This window comes from Ostrinia nubilalis, chromosome 5 (genome assembly GCF_963855985.1).
Source record: "Ostrinia nubilalis chromosome 5, ilOstNubi1.1, whole genome shotgun sequence".
NCBI lineage: Eukaryota > Metazoa > Arthropoda > Insecta > Lepidoptera > Crambidae > Ostrinia > Ostrinia nubilalis.
This window is the reverse complement of record NC_087092.1, coordinates 5,443,186-5,453,091: the sequence shown is the minus strand read 5'-3', so window position 1 is coordinate 5,453,091 and position 9,906 is coordinate 5,443,186. Positions and strand designations below refer to the sequence as shown.

Below are 9,906 nucleotides of genomic sequence, written 5' to 3'. Positions count from 1 at the left end.
GCACATGCAAGAGGTAATAGGTTGCATGACATCATTAAACTGCGGTTATAGTGGTTTTGTGTCAGTTTGGAAACGATCTTGGTCATTAAATAAATCATTTTAGTGAGGGTGACTTACACACATTTTTAAGAAATGTGTATGTCACGTTATTTGTGTGTCACATCACTCACAGCTATCCGACTTATAAAAACCTACAAACATTGCTTTCATTCCATGTCTTATTAAAGTTGAACTACGTAACCTCAAAAAGAAAATTATGTGTTAGAACTGGAGTAGTTCCAACAGTATAACAAACCATGACCGCCGCTAAAATCTGAGACAGCCGAACCAATTTCGGAATCAACTTTTGGCATTTAAAATTGTACCGAGCGCGAGATAAAAAATGGCTTTGTTCCAAAACCGGCGAATACAAAAAACCACACAAATGAAATATCGTAGACTGTACATTACAACGTCCGTAACAAAACAGAGCCGCCATTTACAAAAACAATTTTATGGGCTTCTGCAAATTAAAAATAAATGCGCGGATGAAAACGAAATTATTAACCTTCGTCCAGGTCAGATGTTTTGTTAGACGCTATCCCATTTTATCTGGTTTTGTCATTTGTTTATGATTACATTAAAGCAGAGATTACATTAAAACAGGCTAAAAGTTTTATAATTGTTTATTTGGTGCCGAGTTAGCGCGAGCTCAACTTTTCGCTTCGTGACGTATTTATATAACGTTCGAATTGGATAAACAAACAGAATAGCGTGTTTGTATTTAATGTTGTGAGTTAAACATGTATGAAAATGATTTAATGTTCAACCTTTTTGGTATATCATTTTCGTATCGTCGGACTATCATGTTTTTCCAAGAGAACGCGTTGTAGCCTTGTAGCAATGAAGAACAGCCTAAGAGCCCGATACATAAAAATTAATAGAGTCCGAACAGCTATTGGTATCCCTATTTATATATAGGGTATGCCCTATATCCATTCATAGTTCATATCAGTGTATGTTACTGCCTATTTTATAGATAATGTGTAATAACCATGTAAAGTAATCTCATTGCTACATTTTTACATTCAAAGTGGGCATAATAACGATTACGCTAAGTTAGGCGTCTGTTTATATCGGCCGACCATTTATAGAGCGTCGGCATGTCGAAATTAATGGCGTAACCTTGAAAACTACTTTATAGCTCGGCTACCCCCTTGATACGGTCACGGCCGCCATCGAGGCACGTCCGCTCGCGGCGGCTGCCAGCGGCCGAGTGGCTCACCGCGCCGGGCGAAGGGGGAATGTTTACCCTCCCACCATCCCCCGGCAGTACCAGCTGAGCAGAGCCACGCTATATTTAGGTTGTGCTGTAAATATTCGCTCCAAGTACGGAAAGCCGCCTCCCACACCGGAGGAGGGGAACCAGGGGGCCTACCTTCAACACAAGCTAAAAGTTGAAAGTTCACCAACGCCGTGCGCACCGTTCACACTGTTAGAACGCTTTCTTTATTTAAATTCTATTGCAACTTGTTCGCCATTGTAGCCTCGACTGAATTCGCAATGCCCACTCTAATTTTTCAATGTAGCACAAACTTTTTTCTGAGACCTTGTGCAATTGTTTTTGCCTTTGCGAAGCTTCAATGTTGAGTTCCAACACATTTTCCAGCGGTCTTTATTGTTATTGCGGCGGTCCAATTTGGTTAAAACAAGCTTTGAGAATTATAATGGGGGCAAAAATGCTTTGCCGAGTTGTTGGTCGCGCTCTGAAATGACGATTCTCTTCAACGAAATTGAAACGGATTACTTTGAAGCCAATGGGCTGTTTGCGTGACAGTGTAACTTGAAATGTTATCATTATTTGTGTGTCAATTTCGCCTCGGTAAAAGCTTTCGGATCGATGGTTGTGGAGTGTTAGCTGTAATTTGTCCTTGGAGTATTGAAATTCAGCGATACGTTTGTTCATTCACTGCGCTGTTTCATCAATCTTGTTTAATCAATGGCAAAGATTCTAATTATTCGTTTACTTATTTCAGTCAACAGTTTGAAGATTTTCGTGTGTGCTTAGAATGACTACGCAGGCAGATAAAAATGCCTTAACCAAATCTCTTCAAGTTTCTGACCAAATTGTAGACTTAAAAGAGTCTACAAAAAGCCTGAAACTTTGTGAACAAGTTTTTCAATCTCAAAAGACTGTAATAACAAGAACTGACTTCTGAGAAAGTAAAAATTATGATGTTTGTTACTATAGGTACGCTCACAATACCGCTGTTATATTTGAACGCGTACAAGTTTAAATGGCCGTAGGTACACAAAAAGGCCGTATCGGTACCAATATTTTATATTCAAAAACACTACAATCCGCTAAGAAAAATAAATAACAAAATTACATCTAAAATAATACTATCAAGCTAATTTCTGGCTAGCAGCTGCACCGTCACCGACTTGGTTCCATCCACCTCTGCCCTTGAGCATATACTGTCCGAATCATCACGGAAAAACGTCACCGACTTAGTAATATCGTATCGTACCTTACGTGCATAGTGTTTTGGAAAAAGACGAAGCTACAAACAAGAGCGTTTCGTTAACCGAGATGCCTTCCTTGTACCTTGTTACAAAATTGACGTTATCTTTGAATACGTACAGAATACCAATTAGTATTATCAAGCCAATTTCTGGCTAGCAGCAGCACCAACAGACACACGGCTGATCATCGAAGGCGCCGTCATGGACGCGGCGTTCGACGCGGCGGCAATCACCGACTTGGTTCCATCCACTTCTGACCTCGAGCATATACTGTCAGAATCGTCACGGAACAAAGTCACCGACTTAGTGATGTCATATTCTGCGTCTTCGGGGGACTCGTACTTCTCGTGCTTAGGATCGTGGAAGGAGACGATGTTGAAAACGGGAGCGGTTCCGCCGAACGCGATGCGCTCTTCGTGGCTTGTTATGGCGAGAACTGTGCCGGGAGCGGGGTAGGAACAAGTGATGTACCTGAGTGTTTGGGAAATAATTTAATTTCTATTGTAATAATGTCTTTGTCAAGCAAGCTATTCATAAGCATTGTTGCAAGATAATCAGGATCTACTGCCAAGAAAAAGATGCCTCTTAAAAGATCTTGGACACACATTTTTCACCACATTAAGGCTAGGTTGCACCATTTTACTTTAACTTTGACAAACGTCAAAAATCTGTCAAACTCCATACAAAATACACCCTTATCGTTATAGTTACTGTCAAAGTTGGGTGGTGCAACTTAGCATTAGCCTTCAATTCTGCTACTGAAGTCTATAAAATAAGAGTAGGTAAATACCATTCCTAAAAGTGATTATATTACCTGTTGTGAAGGTTGATAACTTCAACACAATTGGTTCCACTTCCACCGATGACGGCATACTTGCCTTTACGATTAAACTGTAAGAGAAAACAACTTTAACTAAAGCCATTAAAGTTTTATTTGGGGAGCTGAAGTTTTTGACTGATATAAAAATAATCGTTGAAGTATCATTTATTACTTTTACTTTCGATTAAGAGATGCCTATCGGGCATTACGAAGTTAGGCACTTTCTGATCAAAGTTATTTCTGTAAATTACTTCTCCAAAACAAATAAAAACAAATCGTATTCGATTATTGAAGTTGATAAAGATTTATCGTCGTATTATAATATCAAATTGGAAATCGCTTTACTCTTGTAATCCATCGATTTATGGAAACATTCTGGAAACAAATCCTCAAATTTTTATACTGTTATTATACTAGATCATTTGTTTTGCGTCACTTTAGAGGTATTTCGGCAATTTAACGAAAATAATCCAGCCGTAATCACTGCTCAGAGATAGTGATGTTACAGGTATGTTTTCATTTGAAACTCGAAACCAAATATGTTATCGATTAAGCTCTATCTATTTTTGTTATCAGACTCTTGGGTGACTGACTTTTATATGCTGAAAAAGGCAGGTGTATTTCACTGCCAACAAAGGCTTTAAGTAGGTTGCATTACTATACATTTTCTTTACTTAGGTATTTTGCGTTATTTAATATTGTGTCGATTTAAGATTAAGTATTATTACCGGCTCGCGAACCACAAGGCCATTTATACGAAATATTTTGACATAGCGAAAAAAGGAATAAAGAAAATTAAAATGAATCTTAACATCACTACAAAAGTTCGTCATTCCATCAACCATCGTCCCCATCTGTACAGCATCAATCTAACGTAAATGAAGACATTCAAACTTGGAGATATCCTGACCGCATCTATCCCGAAAACTTCTTCAATATTAGCACTTTGTTCCCGAGGGATTAAAGGGAATACCTCGGAAGTCGTGCTCGTGACAGCCCTCATCTCGGCTCGCGATATGACGTCAGCGAATAAAAGCAATTATTCTCGTGTGAAATTGATTACTTTTCACAGAAATACGGCTATTTTGGGTAGCTTAGGAAGATTATCAGGAAAATAGACTTTGATCTATTATATCTTTGTAATGATGTGGTCGTAATGGATTGTTAATTTATCGTATGTGTAAGAACTTTTGATGATATCTATTCCTAGTATTGCCAAAGTTTAGTAATATTAAATCGATGAATTTATTGTTTGCCTCGAATAAATGCTTACATAATAAGCTGCTGATCCTGTTGATGGTCATTCGTTAAGAATAAATAAATAAGGATACAAAAATATCAGTCAAACACTGCATCAGTATAGAGGTACTTATCACTACACCGGCTAACTACAAATAAGAAATCATTAAGGCCGATTCACACATATCAGTGAAGTCACAGTTCAGGTTCAGTACCGGCACAGTGCGAAATATTCTTTCATACAGTTTCTATAAACGCATATCCCCACTTGTCAGTGTCAGTGACGACACAGTGCTCTCATGTCAGTGCCGACACCGGCAATCACGGACGTATTCGGTGACGACGATATTTTTTGTCGGATCACGGACGCCGACGCGGCATCAAAATAAAATAACTTACTTCATATTTTCTGAACAAGAATATTGAAACAGCTCTCTGACATTTTAAAATATTCAATATATTTCACTGAAGCAACACTGTAGCACTGATACTGAACTGAGCGGACACTGTGACGGAACTGTGGGTTCACTGATATGTGTGAATCGAGCTTAAAGGTTCCTTTCCGGACAACAGTTAGTAACAGTAATAAGAGGTCTACTCCCAAGAATAAAAACTTAAAATACCTGGTTGGATCTCCAATATCGACAAGCATAGATATACTCTCCATCCACGTCAGGACGTCTATTTTGTACCCTGATGATGTTCAGCCTCTTCCTAGCTGTCAAATCCCACACTCCTAGTGCTTCTGTGGGCAGCCAGCTGCCGGCGATGCATTGTTCTCTCTAGCAACAATATTAAACTTCATGAGATTCTGCGTACTATATGCCCTACCCATTGCCACTTCAGCTTGCTAATCCGTCGGGCTATGTCAGTGACTAGTTCGTTTATGGATCTCGTCATTTCATTTTCGATCTCGTAAAGAAACGTCGAACATAGCCCTATCTAAAGCACGCTGTGCAACTTTTGAACTCATTATAGAAATAATTGAGGGAGGCCAATATTCACCAACTGACGTTCTATGGCTGAAATTATTATAATTATTATGATGACTACAGAGATATGGCCATTGACCTGTTGGCGTCAAAGCGATGGATCACTCTATAAATCAATGGAAAATACTTATTAGGTACATCCAGATAATCATAAAATACTCGGTTTTGTTAGTATATTGGTATAGTTATTTTCGTACTATTTTTAAAGAATGACCACCGTTATTTGGACAAAAATAGGGTGATGGATGAGAACAGGCGATAAGACCCTAATTTAAGAGAAAGATATTGGTAATCCTGTAATTAATACTCAGAGCACGCACGTGCCTAAAACAATTCGGCCATGTATCCGTCTCTAGGTAACCTTTTTCTCTTTTCTTGACGAGTAAATGAACAGGATATCATTTTACTACTAACTAAATTAAACCTAGATAGCTCTTACATACTAGGTATCTCTCATATTCTCTCTCTTATAGAACTCTTAAACATTCGTATTCGCTACTGGAATGATAAATAAATATTCCAAAATACGCCTACACGCCCTAAACTCACAGTTCCCATAACATTCTGCCAAATTAGATGCATTACGTAGCATGAATTCAAGAAAATAAAAAAGTTTAAATCAGTAGCTTAAATAAGTTCAGTATAAAAGGTCCGAATGAATTTCCCATCTTAATAGGTAATTTCACTACATCATAGGATGAACAATAGCTAACACGCAAACCTCACGACATCGAAACACTAACCAAGTAAAGCATATTGATTAAAAGCTCACATTGCTTCTCTTCAAATAACTAAGCACCAACAACTACCTATGCACTTTTATTAGTAGCAAAACTTTTAGCTGCAAACTACCCTATATTTATAACTCTTTGTGCTCATACGTTCAGCTCTAAACGGTTTACGAACTAAAAATATTATTATCTAGAAAAATACTTCAAAGGCGAGGTGAACTATGGCGTATCAGAGTTCATAACGAGCGACGAGCTGCGACTAAACTGCTGAAACACTAAGTTCGACGACAAAGGTAGAGTTTTTAATTAAAAAGCACCTTATATTTAGCTACGTGTAAGTGTTGCAGATAGAATGAAAAACTAGGTGCGTTGGGAACTGTCTAAAATTGTATTTAGAATTCCTATTCCCAAAATTTATAGCAATATTTGTCGTAATTATTACGTCACATAAAATATGTAAATGGAAAAGGTCGTATAAAAATATTTTTAGTAAAAAAATGTTTTTTAGAGTGCAGTTAGAGGAACTTTCTTTTTCAATGCAGCTTCTGGTAACGTGAAATACAAAATATCTTGTTAATTTTATCGTTCCTAATTAGCTTAATCATAATTATTAGGTACTTCCAGAACCGTAACTGTCAAGTTCTTCTTAAACTTTACTGCAACACTGAGTATCAAGTCTGCAATTCTTCAACCTGAAACTTTACGACGTGAACTGCATTTTCCAGGACGCAAAGCTGGGAAAGAGATGCATCAACCGTGCTCTGTTGCGGTCATCCTCTCATGTAACAAAACTAGCTGTGCCCGCGACTTCGTACGCGTGAAAATCGTTTGAATAATATTTAATTTTCTGCAGGGTGATGATATATAGCCTAAACTCTTAAAGCCTTCCTCGATAAATGAGCTATTCAAAACATTTTTTTTTAAATCGGACCAGTAGTTCCTGATATTAGCGCAAACAAACTCTACAACTTTAAAATATTAATTATTGTTAAATTAGGTATTTGCTTGGAAAGTCTCAGCTCTATATTATTACCAAAGTAATTAACATCTCTAATATAGACAATAACATAATGTAAACACTTTTAACCCACATTCAAAAAATAACACATCCAAAGTGATACAACGAGACACTTAATGCTTTCTCCCATTTCCCGAAGTGTGTTTTTATTCCCGCCTCAATTTATCACGGGTTTCCCTCCGAAAACATCTTACGGTTCGACGGGCGTATCCTCCTTCATGCCACAGTTTGAATACATCAGATGTGTGACTCTACAAATATCTGTTTATTGTATGCAGTTTGTTATTGAGCATCAAAATAAAGGTTTATACCGAAATATCTTGCCTCGAATTTTTGTGACGAAGAAGAAGAGCTTCTTTGAAATAAAAACAGGCCGTGGCCTGCTGCACCTGACAGAGAGTGGTGATCAGCCGGCCTAGGACGCGCTCCATGATGGCTTATTATCTAAAATTGATGAAACACCTCGATAAAACGATATTAATGGCAATCATAATAGTTTTGATTTAGAGTTAAACATCATGATGAGATCTATCATCCAGTAAGCGATTATGAAGTCGTATTTTATGTGACAAATAAACCCTAATAGATTTCTAAAACTACTTATACTCTCGTATAATGTCACGAAAATAAAAGCCATTAAACCACTGTATGTATTTGACACTGTGGTCGTACAGTCTAGAACACATCCAGCTAAGCACCGTGACACCTTAAGTAGTTGCAATAAGTATTATTTTGCGACAAAATCGTATACTCTGATATGCTGTCGCTTGTACTATAGTTATGGGGATACTGGAAACAAATGAGGGCCATCGGTTTAGCCTGGTTTTATCACCTGCTCGACACGTGAGGCCGTCTGAATAGCCTAATAAATGCTATTTAAGAATATCCCTAACACTTGGAGATAGGATACATTAGTCAGGGACAGTTTATTAGGACTATAATGTTTCTTGTCCTTAGGTATACTCTTTTTCTCTTTCAAATAAAACTTTTCAGACGGACGTTAGTCGTCTGTTTGCAGGATGTGATTTCAGGACTTATTAATATGAGACTTAAGAGTTTCAATTTATAGTTTTATTTATTACTTTTTAAAGAGACAGATACAGGAGACAGCCCTAAGTACCTATACGGTCGCGGTCTCCTGTCTTGGTCTCGTAACTTGGTCTCCTTAAGGGGAGCTTATGGGGAGTCCCCATAAGCTCCCTTTAAGGAGCTCCCCATTGGGGAGCTCTGCTGCTAGTAAATGCTTATTAAAATAAAAACATAACTTACGTTAAGATCAATACTGTCGCTGCAAATGTCGACGCCTTCAAACGTCATCACGCAGCCGACTTTGCATCTCACGTCCCAAATCTGTAAAGAAAATGCAATGGTCAACATTTTAATTACTATGTTTATCATGGCACGAAAGTCAGCGTCAAATAGTTCGTGACACGTAAAGTGGCCAAAAAGTTGTCAATACAACCTTATTCCAATAAAATTGTAACACAGACGTGTTACGAACTTTTGGCTACTTTGGGTGTCACGAACAACTTGACGCTGACTGTATTGAAAGGTCATCACAAAATGTTGTGCCTACAGTCATTCTTTGTTTCTAACGATTTCGATTTAATATAGTGGTAGCTTCATAGATACAAGTAAAGGCACTATATTCATAGAATACTAAACTCGAGTTTGTTAAACTCGAGTTTGTCTATCTTGGTTTTTAAATACTTTTTGAAACACTTTTGTTACAGCACGAAATGGTTACGCAATCTAAAAGTAATTCGGAGCAATTTCATGGAAGTCGTTTGAGAAAGTGTCTAAGTTGTTTAATTTAATACCAGCATCTTTAAAGCCAGAGCCATCAATTTAATGGTCCGGTCACAAGGTTCAAGTCTATGACCCTTTGGTGGTGAGAAAACAAAAGTAATAATATATTGATGATTTTAAAAAGCGTAATGCTTATGCACTGCATATCATTCAATACCAAATTTTAAGTCTTGAACTAAAGCTGTTGTTTTATAGGGATTACTTATAGTAGGTAAGTAATGGTTTTGTTTAAAAGTACGCACCTATCCGATAAAAAGGAGAGACAACATTTTCCCCCCTTTCAATTAACTAACTGAACTATTCACAGTTAGCAAATTACTAACAACGAGAAAATGCTTGTGAAAAATGAAATTCATCACAGCTAGCCATGATGGAATGCAATACAACATCCAGTATCCATGTTCTGTGTACGATATTATTTTTTGCAGCGATGCTAAGGGCTCATTCACAGTGTGCACTATTCGCAGTGAACAATCTTCATTTATTGATTCATGCTTATGAAGCAAGTCATTGTGGTACCATAAATCACTGTGATAACTATAAAATAAATGTGCTTAACTGTGTTTAATGATAGTTGGTCATATTTTTAATGTGGTATTTGATTTGGACTCGATCAACTTATTTGTTTCACAGATTCTGAAGCGGTCTGATGCAATCGGCGAAAAATTGCGAGAGTGAAAATGATGCAAATTTGTTACGAGCATAAGTGCTCGCTGCTCGCCTCGCAGCGAATACGCTCGTAGATCGCAATCATACATTATGATACGCCTTAAGCTGCGCAAAGGAGCGCTT

The 9,906-nt window shown here is 37.6% G+C and overlaps 1 protein-coding gene across 2 annotated transcripts; it reads right to left on the bottom strand.

Moving 5' to 3' along the window:
• Window positions 1-2,324: 2,324 nt before the first annotated feature.
• Window positions 2,325-8,657, bottom strand: LOC135072223 (uncharacterized). 2 transcript variants are annotated; one of them, XM_063966169.1, is made up of 5 exons: window positions 8,575-8,657; window positions 5,188-5,346; window positions 3,320-3,396; window positions 2,624-2,976; window positions 2,325-2,543 (listed from the first exon to the last, which is right to left on the bottom strand). In XM_063966169.1, the coding sequence occupies exons 1-4, from the start codon at window positions 8,620-8,622 to the stop codon at window positions 2,643-2,645; spliced, it is 618 nt and encodes a 205-aa protein (XP_063822239.1). In that variant the 5' UTR covers window positions 8,623-8,657; the 3' UTR covers window positions 2,325-2,543; window positions 2,624-2,642. The 2 variants fall into 2 exon arrangements, with proteins under 2 accessions (XP_063822239.1, XP_063822238.1); XM_063966168.1 differs by lacking the exon at window positions 2,325-2,543 and having other exon boundaries at window positions 2,554-2,976.
• Between the last annotated feature and the right edge of the window lie 1,249 nt (window positions 8,658-9,906).

Coding starts and splice junctions, on each gene's coding strand:
- LOC135072223 (XM_063966169.1), bottom strand. CDS start 8,622: ATGACGTTTGAAGGCGTCGACATTTGCAGCGACAGTATTGATCTTAAC. Junction 5,347..8,574: donor GCGACAGTATTGATCTTAAC/GTAAGTTATGTT, acceptor TATTGTTGCTAG/AGAGAACAATGCATCGCCGG. Junction 2,977..3,319: donor GTTATCAACCTTCACAACAG/GTAATATAATCA, acceptor CCAAACACTCAG/GTACATCACTTGTTCCTACC.